General features: G+C 38.3%; 1 protein-coding gene across 2 annotated transcripts; it reads left to right on the forward strand.

Moving 5' to 3' along the window:
- Positions 1 to 1,014: 1,014 nt before the first annotated feature.
- Positions 1,015 to 15,514, forward strand: LOC109108092 (nuclear exosome regulator NRDE2-like). 2 transcript variants are annotated; one of them, XM_042774117.1, is made up of 15 exons: positions 1,015 to 1,159; positions 1,954 to 2,069; positions 3,158 to 3,275; positions 3,776 to 3,946; positions 4,426 to 4,569; positions 7,046 to 7,523; positions 7,604 to 8,018; positions 9,252 to 9,385; positions 10,851 to 10,974; positions 11,264 to 11,436; positions 12,163 to 12,555; positions 12,720 to 13,650; positions 14,821 to 14,960; positions 15,051 to 15,122; positions 15,249 to 15,514. In XM_042774117.1, exons 2-15 carry the CDS (start codon positions 2,009 to 2,011, stop codon positions 15,372 to 15,374), a joined length of 3,480 nt encoding a protein of 1,159 aa, XP_042630051.1. In that variant the 5' UTR covers positions 1,015 to 1,159; positions 1,954 to 2,008; the 3' UTR covers positions 15,375 to 15,514. The 2 variants fall into 2 exon arrangements, with proteins under 2 accessions (XP_042630051.1, XP_042630050.1); XM_042774116.1 differs by having other exon boundaries at positions 1,028 to 1,131; positions 12,720 to 13,649; positions 14,820 to 14,960.
- Positions 15,515 to 17,482: the final 1,968 nt, after the last annotated feature.

Here is a 17,482-nt window from a genome sequence, read left to right on the forward strand (position 1 = left end):
ATTGCATGTAAACGTTCAATATGTAAACTAATAGGTTTAATATTTTTTATTAATAGTAATATTATTTATTAATAATGCAAGTTGAGTGCCCTAATTAGCATTTTCTTATTAAATAATTTTAATATACGAGTAAGCAGTGCAGATGAACAATGTGTATTTAATATGTAATTAAAATAATAATAATAATAATAATAATAATATTAATAATAATATTAACGTAAATATTAATTAAATAAATAAATTGACGTGTCCGGTATGTACTTTACACTTTATTGCTGTAAGAAAAACATACAAAGATATTTTACAGATAAAAACATTAGATCATTTAAAAATAATACGTCTAATTCTTCCCGTAAATGACCAATTAATATGTTCTGTAAAAAGTTGTTTGGAGACGCACAAAAATTAGTCTGACTAAAATCTAAAGTAAATTTATCCAATATGCATTTAGTGGGCCTGATAAGACTATTAAAAGATACAAGTGAAAAGCAAAACTGATATTCATATGTGACAATGTTATGGCAAAATGTACAGAAAGAAGAGTATAATAATAATAATAATAATAAACATTCAACATTCAACACATTTTTAGGAATATATGATACAAATTAAAAAGTCAGTTATTAATTAAAATAAAAATGTACAGTATATATATATATATATATATATATATATATATATATATATATATATCTATATACATATATAATATAAAGGATATATAAGGACAAATCGACACCCAGTATAATAATTTTTTAGGGTCACAGAACTAAAAATAGTCTAGGAACACTTTACATCTTGAGGGACTACTTCTCTAAAAGGCACTAGTTTCTTTCGTCGGAATATTACTTTCTGCATCAAGTGCTCTGTCTTTGTTGACGCTGGAGAGATTTCGGCTCAGCATGTCACAGGTTTTATGATTGGCCAGTTGAGACCTGCAATCCGCTCGTGACTGTAACAGCGTCTCTGATTGGTTACGTTAGACCTGCAATGCGTCAAGCCATTGCGCTCGGTGTGTCCCGGATCTCTCCAAGTAGATGTACTGGAGCCGGCGGTTAGACAGTTCCGCTCCGGGATCAGATCACATATTATAGACTCACCGTGAGACTCCTTCACTTTCAGAAAGTTAAGGTTTGATTGAGTTTTATAGAAAGCAATGGTAAGCACAGAGTGCTGTGCTCTTTAACTAAGTTTCATAAAGCGAATTGGAAACAGTCGCAGATTTAAAAATAAAATAACACTTCAATCAGGGTGAAATTAAGGTCGCGGCAACGGAAATAAATAAATATATCAATGTTATGAGGATAATGAAATAATCTCACATGCTAGGGCCAACCTTTTGTTAAATGTACGCAGTAAAGTTTTGCAAAACTAGTACTATAATTAATATTCCCCCCACTATTTTCCCTCAGCGGTCTTAACTATACAGGTTCATGAACGGGTTGTTTTTTGTTTCAAATCCTTTGAATTACGATTCCTTCACGCAGTGTACCGAATCAGTTCGAGAGTTTATCGAATCAACAAATCACTGATTCATTAAGCCGAGAAGAGTCTCGAGTATATCCGATTCGTAACGTGCAAATACAGCTTCTGTATTTGGATGATTTAATGGGGTGAAATGCTGTTTTTCTATAAGAGCAAGAATATTACAAATTAAACAAACTGGGAAATATATTTATGACTTGGCCTGTGTGATATTTTTACCAACACGCATAAGAGTTGGTTTAAACATGCTTAAACTTTTTTTGAGGTAGAAGATTAACTTTAGTATTGCTTGCGAATTTTATTATTGTAAATCATATTTAGGTTCTAAATGACTCTTTTAGTGTCGTAATTATATCAGGACATGAACGAATTGCTGAGTGATTTCTCGAACTGGTTCTTTAGGACAAACTGTTCGAAAGAACCGATTTGCAGAAATGAGTCGTTCATCACTGCACGCTTTCTTTCCAGGTCGCAGGCGGATGACGTAACTGGCGCGCGTCTGTTTTGATCTGTGTGAAATAACATGGCTCTTTTCCCGTCCTGCGCTGAACTGTCAGGGAATAACAGCTCTACTGGGGTTAGAGGTAAGCTCTCTCTTTGACCTAAGTTCGGAGCATTATACAGGATCTGGTTATGTGCACTTATTATTGCGTTAAAGAAAGAGAACCTGTAAACGAAGCCTAACAGTTGTGCTGATGCGTGGTTTACTGTAACTGTGTGCAGCTGCATTACACCGTGATTAACAGTAATAATATATGCATAACAGCCTTTATATGTATAGTGTCAGTTTTAATTTTAAGGTAATTCTAGCTAGTATTATACTTATACATCAGTGATTTGTGAGGAATCTTTTGGAAAGTAACCTTACTGCATTGAACGAATCCTTTCTGAAACATCTCTGCTTCTCAATTATCTTAAAATATAAAAACAGTCCCAAATGGATTTATAAGATGTAAATCATTCCAAGTCCAAAAACATTTTTGTGCATCATGTTAGGAACTATTTCCTGTTTTTTGCTTTTTCTGAAAACAATTTTGCCCGTGTATGAAAAATGTCTTTATGTCCATACGCAAATATTGTGACAAGTTACACTGGAAAGTTTAATACTTAGGGTTTGTTCAAAGTGAGCAAACGTTGGAGTGATGCTTATAAGCACCAATAACTAGCACATATTCTGTAATCGCAAATGATCTTGTATGCCAAAAACTGGATCTTTATGGATTTGGCTGCAGTTCAATGCAATGTAATCAGTCAGCCGTTCTGTTTGAGTGCATCCCATCTTCGAGCACTTAATAAGCTAGATGAAGACACATCCCAACTAATCAATATCAAATTATTGGGAAAGGACCGTTCTCACGTTGAGTACAGTAGAAAAGAACAAACTGCTCTTGCATGCAGATAACCTCTGCTTCTGTGGGGGATTTGTGAAGAATATCGACCAGGTCAGCAATGCATCTGGCTCCTTCCCAGGCTGTCCACAGAGTAACAGATAGCATCACGCTTCTGTCCTTCTCGCTGCTTAAGGGAATTTTTTGTGTGCGAATCACATTAGATGCACTCCTCTGAGGTTCTGCTTCATTTGGACAGGCTGTCTGTCTTAACTGACTGATTTATTCAGTTCTTAAGAGGCCAGCATAGCTAATTTGATTTGACTGAATGTTCCTTCTCTCAGCTCCAGCAGATTTGGAATGGCTGAGTAATCAGAGCTTCTGCAAAGAAGATGCTTTGAAGACTCACCAGCGGGCCACAGAGAGAGCGCAAGCAGAGGCAGAAGAACCAGCAGGCACAAGGTCATCTGATCCTTTAAAGCGCAGTGTAGTTAATCACTGAATAAATTCACTTTATCACCTGTGGAACTTAATGTGTGTTTAAAGAACTTACCTAATAGATTGCAAAAGGGGATCTGATTTCAAGCTAAATCTTGTGAAGAAAAAAAAATATATATATATGCATGAACTTCAACCAAAGCTGAAGCTTAGTTAAATGTTTCATTGTCCTTCCAGCATTAAAGTGTATTAAGTAAAATTGAGATGTCATGTACAAGTAAATTAATCATAATGTGTCTTTTAAAGGCTATTTAATAATCATAATTAAATATGCAAGTACATTAATATAGTACTATTATGCATTTTATAGATCAGGCTTGAAATGCAGTACCCAGTTTTATTAATATTTACACATATACATATTTATACACATTAAAATATTAGCTTGACTGTAAAAGGTATACTTCTGCAGAGTGTCTGTTTATTAGAGGACACAGTGAACTTTCTTTTCTATGTCTATGCAGAGAGCAGAAGCTTAAAGAGAGAGAAGATAGCTATGGCAGATCGAAGAAGAGAAAGAAAGAAAAGAAGAAAAAGCAGAAGAAGAAGAAGAGCAGAGATAACTCGGAGAGGAGTGGATCTGAATCAGACACAGTTTACCCCAGCGACTTGCTGAAAAAGGAGAACACTGACAGGTGTGTTCATAGAAAAATCCCGCAGTACATTGATCTACAGTCAGTCTCTGATTTTTTTACCCACTTACATCTGTATCAGGCTTGAAAGGCTTCACACATTTAATCTCTTAAAGGGAAAGTTCACCCAAAAGTGAAAATTCTGTTATTATGTACTCATCCTCATGCTGTTTCAAACTCTATGACACTCTTTCTTCCACTAAACATTAAAGTAGAAATATTGCAGAATGATAACACAGCTATTTTGTACACAACAAAAGCAGGATGTGTCTTTTTGTGGCATGTAATTTCAGCTTTTGGGTGTTTCATTTGGGGGAACGTAAAAGATTTGCAAGTTAACTTGCATTGTTTTAGAACATTGAAATGCACAAAACATCAACCATAATTCTAGAGTGTCTGTTTAAGACACTTTTAACCCTGGATTTTTGGATAATGGTGTGGGTTATTCTTTATGTCCTTGTCTTTCATCTCCTTGGCTGCAGAGAGGAAGCTCAAGTTCGGGTGAGCGAGACCTTTATGTGGCTGGATGACCTCCAGACCCCCTCTGACTCCCCCTTCTGTATTGACAGAAGAGCTGACCGTGCCAACTGGGAATACAAATCCCTCTATAGGGGAGACATAGCCAGGTAACTTTACTCAGTATCTCTGTGTGTGTCTGTGTGTCTGTCCGTCTGTCTCACACACAGATGCTCTCCTCTTTCATTCTTTCTGTTTGGCTCTCTGAAGGTCAGCCAGTCTCAGCAGTAGCAGCAGGTGCCAGATGCTCCATAATGCAGGAGTGCACGAGAGAGCTGCAGTGTATATTGTGCTCATGTGTCTCTTTCAACTGCTTTTATAACCCCAGCTTCTGTTTGCAGAAACCCTTTGAAATGCACACAAATTTTTGTCTTCCCTTTGGCGCACACAGGTTTTTTTTTTCTAATGTGCTTCTTTTTTAATCTACAATTGCAATTAATCTAATGATTAACATGCAGATTTTAAATTTTGTTTAGTAGATAATACATGTGTACTTATAACTCTGAAAAAAGTGTGACATTTGTCAAAAAGAAATATGTGAGACTAGTCGGCTAAACAATATTGCTGACATTGGAAATACTTGTTTATGCTAATTCATATAATTTTTTAGCACATGTACATTTTGCTTAATACTCTTACAAAAGCTATGTTTAAATTACTGTCATGCTAATGTTACATTTTAAAAATCTGAAATGTCCACTCGGAAAACGAGCAAGGTGAAGGAGTATTTTTATCTACACAAAACCTTTTAGTTTTATTCTGTCAAACTGGTATATAACAATGAAGCTTGCTTATAGGCCATTAAGCTGTATGAAATTTTATACAGATTTAGGGGAAATACTATGAATGAAACTTACTTGACAACAACACTAGATTCTATATCAATACCCTAATGAATAGAATTCCCTTAAATAATATATAGTTGCTTGATGGTAAACATCAAGCTTTTCTTGCGATTATCTGTACAGATACTTTTCATACTGTTCAAACACAGATGCGAAAAAGTCCTACCATGAACGAACAGTACCTTGACATTCTTACTAAAGTTAACTAACTTTTATTTGAGGGATTTTGTTTTTAATAGGCTACTGAGTTTGTACTTATTAGTCACTGCCTATTGATTAAGTGTAACTATTTTAATAACTATGTCTATATTGGCTAACTTTATTAAGTCTATGCTTAAGTTTAATGTATAATGATTAGAATGCAAGGCAAGCTCATCATGTATATATAATATGACCCTTTTTTTTAGCGGCATTCCATATGGGATTTGACTCTTTGATTCATAGATCAAGTGGGTGATTTCAAATGGATTGCTTATACAGACTGCTTTTTTAATCTTCTCTAGGATTTAATTAAGATTACAGTTTGAGTACATGTAGGGTGTTTACATGCATATCTTACACCAATTATGCTTAATAACTTGACAATGTGTAAGGTTATGTAAATACCTTTTTTTTTATGGTTTGAACAAAACCATGTCAGGCAATAAGATTTTACCTGTTCCCCCAGTTTCACTTTATATGTAAACACCTTTACTGGTAATCTGTTAATATATATGTCTGTTAATGTATATGTTTTGATAGTTATCAGTTTGAACACACTCACTTTTAAAATGTTTGCCATTTAAAATCTTTGTGCCTAAAACTAAGAGTTTAGCTGCAGCTCTAATTAAACACACCTGAATCAAAGTAATTAAGGTCTTCCGACTCATTTGAAACTTCCAGGCAAGTGTGTTGGAGCTGGTTAGAGCTAAGCTCGGCAGCATACTGCCCTCCTGAAGCAGGACTGGACACCACTGGTATACTGGAGAGTTGTTGGTCTTCTCTGTCTTGCATCTATTCAGATTTCTAAAGCCAAGTTTTTACTGAAAAGGCATTGTCGATTTACAGTGGGTATAGAAAAGTATCAAAGCGGTTCTTTTGGCTCATTTCATTTATGCAAAACCAAAGCCTTAAACTTAATTCGCCGCCTTGAAATCACTGATGATTTTTTCTGGAAATGTAAATCTAGTGATGTCAGCATGCAGCTGCAGTTAAAGTTCTGTACCCCTGCTCTCCATAAGCGTCGTTCTGGGTCTTATTTACTCCCAATGTTCTGACACTGCAGGCTATAGTGAAGGCTTCTATCGGCTTTAATCTGGAGCTGCCATCTGTAACTTAAGAGACCACAATCAATACTCACATTCTCTCTCACTGTCCCTCTCTCCTGACATCCTTGGCTCACACAGATGCCCCCATACACACTCCTCTGAAGCTGATTCGTATCATGCGTGAAGAGTGTGTACAGAATGAGTGTGCAGAGGTGCATCACAGCACTCTTTTCTTGAGATGATCAAGTGCTGCACCAAAGAGGATACAAATCCCTCGTCTTCGATCTCTTTTCTTCACTTTCTCAAGTCTTCTCATCCTCACTCAGACACCTGCCAACTCCTGTTTTTACTTTGTCCTTCATCTTTCAGTAGGCCCAGATGGAATCTAAAAGTTTTGTCATATTTTCATCACTGTTTTTGAGGAAAAAGCTCAGTGGTTCTGCACCAATTCAATATGTTTCGTGCCACTTATGTTAACAACTTCTGCTTTTCAGGTATAAGAGGAAGGGAGGCTCATGCCTGGGGTTAGACTTCAGGATGCAGGCTGTGAGCTGGAACGATGGAGGCCCAGAGAAGAAGCGAGTGGACAAGAAACCCGAGCGCTATTTCTGTCCTTCCACCCGTCAGCTGCTCCGTTCAGATCCGTACAGTCTGCCTGCTTTGCCTGTACTCTCTGAGGGCAGTGCTGTTAGCTCTGATTCCTTCATTAAGCTCTCAGCCTGCACTGTAGAGCAGGGCTCTTCCACTCAGGCATCCGTATCTTGGGTAAATCCGCTGGGCATCTATGACCGTGGAACCTCTCTATGGCTGGAGGGCAAGGGTCAGCCGGAGGTCAAGGGAGATCAGCAGGATGTTGAGGCTCAAGGGAGCAGCAGCAGCACCCTTCTGAGTGCACGGGTGGAAGAGTTTAACAGGAAGCTGCGGGAGAATCCTACAGACACCCAGCTGTGGCTGGACTTTATACACTTCCAGGTAGACCTCCTGAGAGGAAATGTGCCAGTTTCATTGTTTCCTTAACTAACTTTAATTTCTCTCTCTTTGTCTCTGATCAGGATGAACTGGCCTTTGGTTCTGGGTCATTCTCTGCTGCCAGTGACACTGACAATGATGGTGACATGAAGAAGATGTCTCTTCGTGCCGTGCTGGAGAAGAAGCTGTCCATTGTGGACAGGGCAGTGGAAGGTAACCCTGCCAGTGTGGACCTGAAACTGGAGAAACTCCACCTGTGCAAGGAATTATGGGAGCCAGCCACCCTGCAGAAAGAGTGGAAGAAACTAGTGTTCATCCATCCAAACAGTGGCCCTTTATGGAGGAAGTATCTTCTCTTCACACAGAGTCTTTTCAGCACTTTCTCAGTGTCAAAGGTCAACAGCGTGTTCGGAAAGTGTTTAAGCACGCTCAGTGCAGTCCAAGATGGCAGCATGGTGTCTCACCCTCCACTTCCAGGCACCCAGGAAGACCTCTTAGGTATAGAAATATTTTATATTTGTCAAATATAGATACTTACCAAATTTATCACGTTTAGCATCTTTTAGACTCTCCAGATAGCTTTTCCACCAGGTTCTTGTTGATGTCTCCTAGTGTCCTCAGATAATTTTTGCATTGCCATCGTTTGAGTTTCACTTGTTTAGATGTGAATTTGCAGCCGTGGGTTGTTTTTTCTCTCCCTCCCCTCATGTTGCTGTGACAGCAGTTGGTGGAAACTGTAAACATGTTTTGATTACATGCATAAATATTTGTAGAGTTAAGCACCTCATGTACAATTTGTGCAAGTGTACGTTTTGGAGTATGTTTTGGGCTGTCCACCCTTTGTGTGTGTGTGGCAGGGATCGACTGGCAGGCAACAGTAAAAGGTGATGATGTGGTGTTTTTGAAGTGGATTGGCATGTTGTTTGTCAGCTAGTTTAGAGGGTGTATTATGTGGGTCTGTTTAGAGAGAGACAGACAGTGAGTCGGAACACAAACATTACTGTCCTGGGCTTCCCCGGCCTGGGATTCGCCGAAATGAACAGGCGTTAAAATCTCTGTGACATTATGTGTGTGTGTGGATGAATGATCAGATTTTGAGCCAGGGCCCTCGCTGTTCTGTGCTCTCTATTACTGGCTTCTCAGTTATCCTAATTAAACTATTTCCTCCATAGATCGGGTTAGTGTGCAGCGTGTATCTGATAAGCACTCCCTGGACCCACATTTACTGAACTGAGCTGAAATTCACACTCAATCATACAATTAATTTTTACACAGATTGGGCCAGACTCATTATTAGTGAAATGCAAATAAAGGTGTGACATTGTCATTGTGATGTGACGAGTCAATGTTGACTACACATCTGAGGTTCTGAAATGAGTTGAATGGGATATAGTTCATCTAGAAAATATAAAGTCTGTTCATCATTTACTGACCCACGTGTTGTTCTAAACCTATTCTATGTTTCTTGGGTCAAAAGTCATACAGGTATAGAGCAACGTGGGTGAGTAAAAGATAATTTTTGGGTGAATTAAAAATGCCTCTGTGACTATGTGCTGCCCACTTGTGTTCAGAGTTGGCAGTGCAGTTTCAACTATGTATAGTTTTTAGGTAAAATTTCCATTTCATTCATATATATCCTCATTACGCATGCGCACACACACACACACACACACACTTATATATATATGATCATAATTCAAATGAAACGAACTGTTCTCTCTTGTCTGGCAGATATCTTTCTACAGCAGTGCCATTTCCTGCGGCAGGCGGGTCATACAGAGAAAGCTGTGTGTCTCTTCCAAGCCCTTCTGGACTTCACTTTCTTCAAGCCAGACAGTGTGAAGGACCTCCCCACTAGACAACAGGTACACACACAAACAGAAGAGCATTAAAACCCTTTTGTAAAAGTTATTTCCTTTAATTCTTTCCCTTTGAAGCAACACTATACAACTTCAGATGAATGTCTTTGGTATTCTGTTCCATTCAGTTCTGTCGCACCCCACTGTTTCCAACTGGGGTCAGGTTGACCTAAACCTGCCATTTATATCGGGCTTCTTTAAGACAGAATAATCAACTTATTCAGGCAACTCAAAATATGTCGTTGTTACTGTGCAGTAAAATCATAACCCTGCATTTCATTTAAGATAAACATGGTATCTGTAGTAAAATATTTTACATTTTTAAAAGTATAGAACAGAGGCATAACTGTATGTACAGCAAAAAGTGTTTGCGTGTTCATGTGAAACTGTGGTTGCTCTACCCTCTGTTTCGGTCACAGGATTTGCTGAAGAGGCATATCTACATGCACTGTTGCTTTTTAAAACAAACTTTTTCTTTTCAACAGCAGAAATATCTGTCCTTACGACAACTGCATACACATTCTGCTGAGCAAGACCTAAAGAGTCCTAGAGAGTCAAAATGCTCCCTGTCCTACGATCAGAAACTGATTGTTAGTTAATATTAAAAACATGATTCACATTTCAGTCTGTAAAAGACTGGGACAATCATATTATACCCACCCCACATCCTTTCTCATAGTAACTGTGAACCTGCGTTCCTTTTGCATTTCTTATCCTTGAAATTTAGGGGACATCAATCAGTGACATGGCATGGTGGGTAGTGCACATCGATGCTTCACTAATCCAGTCAGCATGTGATTGGCTGACCACTCCTGGTGTCTTTCTATGATTGGTTGAACATGTTTTTAGTGCTGGTTGGGTTTGGTGCTGCATTATGAGGTACTTTTGACGCTCAGTGTTGAGTGATAACTGCAAATTAAACACACTTTACAGCACTTTTATATGACTGGGAGTGTTGCTGTTAGTGATTCTACAAATGGATTGCTCATTGAAAACCTGGAAATACAAGTCTCTTAAAATCTAAGACTGGAAAAGTTACGGAAAATCATAAAATTGCAAAAATGCACAGAAATTTCTATAGCAAATACAGATTTTTGCATGTATGGTTAACTCAATATTTCATAAAGAAATGGTAAAAATTCTATTCAAAAAGAAATTCTATTCAAATATCGCCAAGTGTTTAAACACATTTGTCTTGGTCTTCCAGTACACAAAGTACAAAAGTGCAGACTTTCATATAATTTAAGGTAATAAAAACTCTAATAATAAAGAGAATAGACAATAAATTATAAATAACAATATAGAGAAAAAAAATGTCACTAGACAGAAGACTACTGTCATGACTTTTCATGATTTGAATGGACCAATCATGAAATTTCATTGGTCAAAATGTGTGGGAACTTTGTATTTTTTGCTTTTATTTGTTTTTCTACTTTTATTTTCATGATATTTATTATCTTTATTTGTCCAGGTGGATTTTTTTGAGCCTTTTTGGGACAGTGGAGAGCCCAGGGTTGGGGAACGGGGGGCTCGGGGATGGAAGGCTTGGATGCTTCAGCAGGAGAGAGGAGGATGGGTGATTCCATCTGAGCCAGGTGTTCAAACCAAACGCACGCACACACACACACAGATGTAGATCATTGCCAATGCACTGTAGTATAGCTAGTGGTTCAGCATTTGGTGCAAAGGTATTTCTGACTATTTTACACGGACATGGGTAATAGGGAATGCTTGTGATTTCATGTGATAAAGATAAAACAAGGAGTTGACCAACACAGTTTTGAATGCTCAATTCCAAAACATCAAAGCCATATTTCACCCCCAAATCAGTCTTTTTTTATCGAATCTGAGAGCTAATATTACAGTGAACTCTGTGGCCTGCAGATGATGATGATGAAGAAGAGCAGGATGACGCAGAGATCAAAGACAAGACCTGGCCTAAGTGGAAGATCTGGTTGGATGTGGAGGCATCCCGAGAGGCAAACCACTGGTTGCCATGGAGACCAGATAAAACCAAGGGCCAATCAGAGGAGGACTGTGAGGACCCCGACAGGCAGGTGCGATAATCTGATGAGTAGGCCCAAATGAAATGTGCAGATGATTTTTAGTTTTTATTCGAAATGGATTTCAACATGCTCAACTACACTGTGTGTTTATAGTTTAATGTCAAATAAACATAATAAACATAGTCAAATTAGCTAATATTTGTAAGATGTGTTCCATTTTTGTGCTTAAAGAGGACATAACACACAGTTTCTGCCAATGTCATGTTAATCTTGAGTACCTATAGAAGAGTATTGAATCCTTCATATCTCAGAGTCTTTAGTTTTATCAGATTTATAAAAGAATGATAGATATTTATGTTTCTCTTTTATATGAGTAGAGTTGATGTAGTGGTGGTGTGGTGGGTGGTATAGAGTCACGAGCACGCAAAGCTATTAGGAGTGCTCGACTTGAAGTGGCGCTGTAACAGATTGATCAGTGTATGACATCAAAGTACCATGAGATCTATAGAGAGCAGACGGCTCTGCATGCTTTTGAATCTGTACTTTGATGTCAAACAATGACCGATCTGCGCAGTGCCACTTCAAGTCGTACACACCTTTTGCATAGCAATCGTCTGTGATATGGACATAAATAAAACAGGAACAAAACCTTTATTGACTTTTTTTTGAATTTGTTTATAAAACATTCTTCACCGAAATGCCGGGAACAAAGTAAATAGGTCAGAATGTATGAAAGCATAAGACCTCCCCTTTAAATCTCTTTCTGTCTTCATGCAGGTCTTGTTTGATGATATTGGCCCATCTATGATTCGTGTGGACAGACCAGATCTTCAGCTACAGTTGATCCTGTCGTTCCTGCAGTTCCTAGGTCTGCCTGGACCTTCAGGGAAGTTCTCTACAACATCTTCCTCAAACATTCTACTGGACGATCTAACCTTCCTGGAGGAGATCCCAGACCCGGAGCGACCACTGACCTCTTATGACCTCCCAATGGCTGGGATCTGTGCAGTGGGTCACATGACATTTCTGAGTGACTGCAGGAGGCAGGCAGGGCTTTGTAAGGCAGGGGAGGAGTTTCTCCAGAACGTTCTACAGCAAACTCTCCAACTCATCCCCACACAGGATCAAGCTACTGTTACTCTCTGCTGGCTGCAGTATGAGAAACTAAAGGTCTGTGTATGTGTGTGAGCCAAACTATAAATAAACATTTCTTGAGAATTAAACAGGTCATATTTCATGCAAAAAAAAACGCAATTCATTGTGACATTATTTTAGTAATAATATTTCCGTGTTTGTGTTAGTCTGCAACCAGCTCCTTTGTTTTTCTGTTGTAGGTGCTGAGATGTTTGCGCAGTGGAAATAAAAGGCGACTGAAATCTCAGGGGAAGCGTAGTAAACGGCTAGCGAAACGACTGCTAAAAGAGCCAGATAACAGAGGCAGCCTGGCACTTTGGAGAGAGTATGCCCATCTGGAGTGGCTTCTGGGTAATCTGGAAGAGGCACGCAAAGTATTTGACACTGCCTTGGGCATGGGCGTGACTAGAGGTCTTAATGATCCTGTTCTCTGTAATCTCTGTTTTCTCTATGCCCAGTTAGAGGTAGAGCAGGCCTTAAACAGTGGGACAGTCCCCACTTCCAAAGCTGTCTACATTCTCACTAAATTAGCTGAGGGTGCTGCCTACACTCCTTTCTCTGGCCAAATCAATCCAGTGACCATACTGAAGGCCAGAAAGGCCTATGAGCAGGCCCTATTGAGCTTTTTACCTGAGCAGAGCACAGGCAGCAATGCTAAAGCTCCAAAGAAACGCCACAGAATGTCCAGCCTGGTTGGATGTTTTGGGCTTTTTCAGTACCTCACAGTGGGGATAGATGCAGCTGATGCTGTGTACAATCAGGCCATCCAAAAACTGATTTCCTGGAATTTGAATTCAGAAGTGACAGATGGATCTCTGAGGAGACCCAAGGTCTTTGCAGACTGGGAGTCTGTTGCTGTCCAGCATGTAGCACTGCTGCGCCACCACGCCAACACCAATGTGTTTCCTCTCTCCCGGCTAAGACTGGCACTTACAGATGCCCTCTCCTTACTGCCCTCCAGTGCCTCATTGTGGCAACTCTACCTTCAAACAGAGAACCGCTATCACAGTGCAGGCCGTGCACGCAGGTTTTTCCACAGTGTGGCAAAGAAAACTGACAGTGTTGTGCCGTATCTTTTTGCCATTACTGCAGAGCAACGACTCAAACAGATGCTGGACTCTGTTCAGAGGTGAGGAAAAAACTGTTCTTGTAAGCTTTACTGGTCTTTTGTTTATTTTTTTTTTTTCTTTATTCTTTATTCTCTTTTTGTTTGGTTCCTTTTCGTTTTTTTTGTTTTTCTTGTCATTTCATTTAGTTTCTACAACAGTGTTTTAGTGCCACGTTATTTATTTTTTTAAATGTAAGATTACGAGATTGAAGTCATAATATTTTGAGAATAAAGTCAAAATAACGAGAATAAAGTCAAAATTACAAGAATTAAGTCGTAGCAATTATGAGTTTCAAGTTTTTTATGGTGGCCTGGCGACTGATTTGAATATATGTGGGATTATTAGCATACTATGTATAAATGTATAAATCATACTATGTGTCATATACTCTCAGGCACAGTGTGCTTGGAAATAATATTTCACGTCTTCGAATGCATTCATTATTTGTTGTGCGCCAGCCACCCAGTAATAGTAATAAGCTTTGTGCTTTTGGTACTTTTAATATAAAGCAAGGTCTCGGCTTTAAAATTCTGTCAGTTTTATAGCGATATACAAACAACATATTTATTATAATATTATAATAATGTGTTTTTTATTCTCTTTAATGTGCCGTGACAGATCGCTGTATTTGCCGCAGTTTAAGTGGCATGTGAATCAATAATTTCTCGTAATCTCGTAACTGCTATGACTTCATTCTCGTAATTTTGATTTTATCCTCAAGATTTTGACTTTATTCTTGTAATTTTGACTTTTCTCAAAATATTATGACTTTAATCTCGTAATCTTACTTTTTTCTTTTTTTTAACTTGCATTAAAACGCTGTCGTAAGTTTCCTTCTTATTTAGTTTCCATTCTTTTGTTTTGTTTCTTATTTAGTTTTGTGTGTGAACACGAACACTTCTACCAAACCTAAATCTAACACATCATAGCTAATGTGTCAAAATACATTACAAAATGTGACACAAGTGTGCTGCATTCTCAGAGTTGCAGCAAAGGTCACTGTAGCAGCCTTTTTGATATATTCTCTTACAATCAGTGATCTCATTCAGGTCACCCGACAGCCATGGTGGAAGAACAGTTGGTTGATGTTTTTGCAGAGCCAATTAATTTAAGTTAGCTACTTGAGTGATAACACTAATCTGGTTTAGTAGCAATGATCTGGTTTAGTAACTGATGTAATCTTTGTCCTAATCTTGTCTTCCTGGAGAAGCCCTGCCCACCTTGCCAAATAATGGTCTTAGCAACCGTATCCGCTGTCTGTTTGAAAATGCTACGGCAACAGAGCATGGGGCCCATTGTCCTCTGCTGTGGAGAATGTATCTGAACTTCATGGTAAAGTTGTAAACACATTACAGTTGAGGAATGTTGAGAAATGGCTACAGGTACAGGAGTGTGAGCTGATTCCTGGTGTGTTTTCTACAGGTATGTGATGGGAATGCAGAGAGGGGCAGTGGAATCTTCTACAAGGCCCTACAGGCAGTGCCCTGGGTAAAGGTAGGATTCACTATACTTGCACAATGTAATGAGAAGCATGTTACTGTGAAAATGTCTGCACACTTAACACTTCAGTTTCAGGGTCTTAATATGTATTACACTTTGTGCATGTGTGTGTTTCTACAGGGCTTGTACATGGACGCAGTGCAGCTGTTTCCTGAACGTGTGCAAGAGTTTTTAGACCTTATGACTGAGAAGGAGTTGCGTCTGAGAGTGCCCATGGAGGAAGTGGACATCTTGCTGGAGGACTAGCCATCAAAACCCTTCCCATAACACTTAAAATCAATAACCACTGCCCGACAACCAATAGAAACAAGCAAAAGATGTATTTTTATGCATTGTTTAATGTATTTTTCCATGATTTTGGGAATAAATGATACAATGAGTATTAAGTTTTTTTGTGTGTCTTTTTTGAATAGAATGTTTTTGAGAATTTACCATGGTTTGTTTGTAGTACGTTTCAGTTAGCTGAGTGACCTGGATGGTTCGAAAATGAGATAGCAAGCTACAATCAGCAGATTTATAAAAAAAAATTTGGCCAGCAGAGGGAATCAATACCTTCTCTCAGTTCTCTTGATGTTGTTGTGGTTTTACCCACAAACTTACGTTAGGATTATCTTCAAATAATGGGGAAGTTGTGGCCTAGTGGTTAGAGAGTTTGACTCCTAATCCTAAGGTTGTGGGTTTGAGTCTCGGGCCGGCAATACCACGACTGAGGTGTCCTTGAGCAAGGCACTGAACCCCCAACCGCTCTATTGGAGAGGCAGCATAAATGGCTGCCCACTGCTCCGGGTGTGTGTTCACGGTGTGTGTTCACTGCTGTGTGTGTGCACTTTGGATGGGTTAAATGCAGAGCACCAATTCTAAGTATGGGTCACCATACTTGGCTGTATGTCACGTCACTTTTTTAAAATCTTTTTTAAATACCAAGAGGTGCTGTAAATTGATCTTTAGAGACTGCAGCTTAATCTTTTCATCTCTCCCATGCTGAATTTTATGCTCAACTAAGCTGCAGGAGGTGCTGGATTTGAACCTGAAATTGAAGATGTCCATTAAACTGATACAAAATTATTGGTAAGAGAAAGATGCTTGAGTTTTAATGCTTTTTGCATTCAATTCTTCATCCAAATTGTCCAAATGTAATCAATATGCTAGTGTGAGTGTGCCGTAGTGACAGGAGTGATGTCTATTAGCCAGACGTTATTTAGAATAATTTAAAAGTGATTCACAACTCACTTTTAACAAATTACTCATGGCCAGTAGTTAATTATTTCCTCGTTTAGGGAAAAAAAATCGTGTATAAATGAGATAAATAATTTGCCTGTACTTTTGCTTCAGAATAAACACAGAGACCTTTGATAGCTAATTTTATTACTTGTTTGGATTTTTTTTAATAGTATTTCCCAGTTATGTTATAACAAAAACAGTCACACCAGTTGAGTTTTGGAATACAAGAAGTAAAATACAATTTATATGTTAATACAGTTTTAATCATATTACGAGATTTGTGAAAGAGCCCCATCTGGTGGTGTATTTATTTATTTATTTATTTTAAATATATATATTACCGTTTTCTTTCAAAACATCTTGGGTTACATCCACAATAACTGTCAATTTCATCTGTCTTCTTCCATTAATAGCACAATTTCTGATAGACAAACAGCGACTTTAGTAGTTATTGTTGTGCGCTCAGTGTGATGCTCAACCAAACTCAGTTCACGTGCTACTTATAACATCTATCTGTAAACGTATTTGTAATTTGGCAAACAGTATAAACCAGTTGATTAAATCTGTTACATCTCGTTTGATGTTTTTCCAGTTTTTGTAACAGTCTGTGACTGTGTGTGTGTGTTGACTGGGGGAAAGGCCACGTCAGACTGCCTCTGATCAGTGTTGCCAGATCGCGCTAGAAAAACAAGCCCAAAACAAACGTTAAAACCTCTCAACAGAAATTACAAAGAAAATTGCTTGAATTCATTGATGCGATGTATTGTAAAATGAACTTGCATAACACATCATTTAAACAAGGTAATCTGCATTTTAATACCGACCAGAATAAAGGATTAATCAAAATTTTTCTTCTACCTATGGGTAAAGGGAAAAGTGTGTACTTGTAATTTGGGGTGAAGCTCCTCAGCTCAGAAAGAGAAAACAAAAGACAGAGATTTATAATATTAAAACACGAACTTTACTGGACAACATGTTTTATTTTATTTTATTTATTTGCAAATGAAAACCGTTTCGTGAGGTATAGACATACAATCTGACTTTTTTTAAAATATTATAAAACATTGAAAGCAAAACAAGCAAAAAACAAAACAAAACAGCTGTTATTTATGGTCAGTCATACTTTATTGTGG

This window comes from Cyprinus carpio, chromosome A17, assembly GCF_018340385.1.
Source record: "Cyprinus carpio isolate SPL01 chromosome A17, ASM1834038v1, whole genome shotgun sequence".
NCBI lineage: Eukaryota > Metazoa > Chordata > Actinopteri > Cypriniformes > Cyprinidae > Cyprinus > Cyprinus carpio.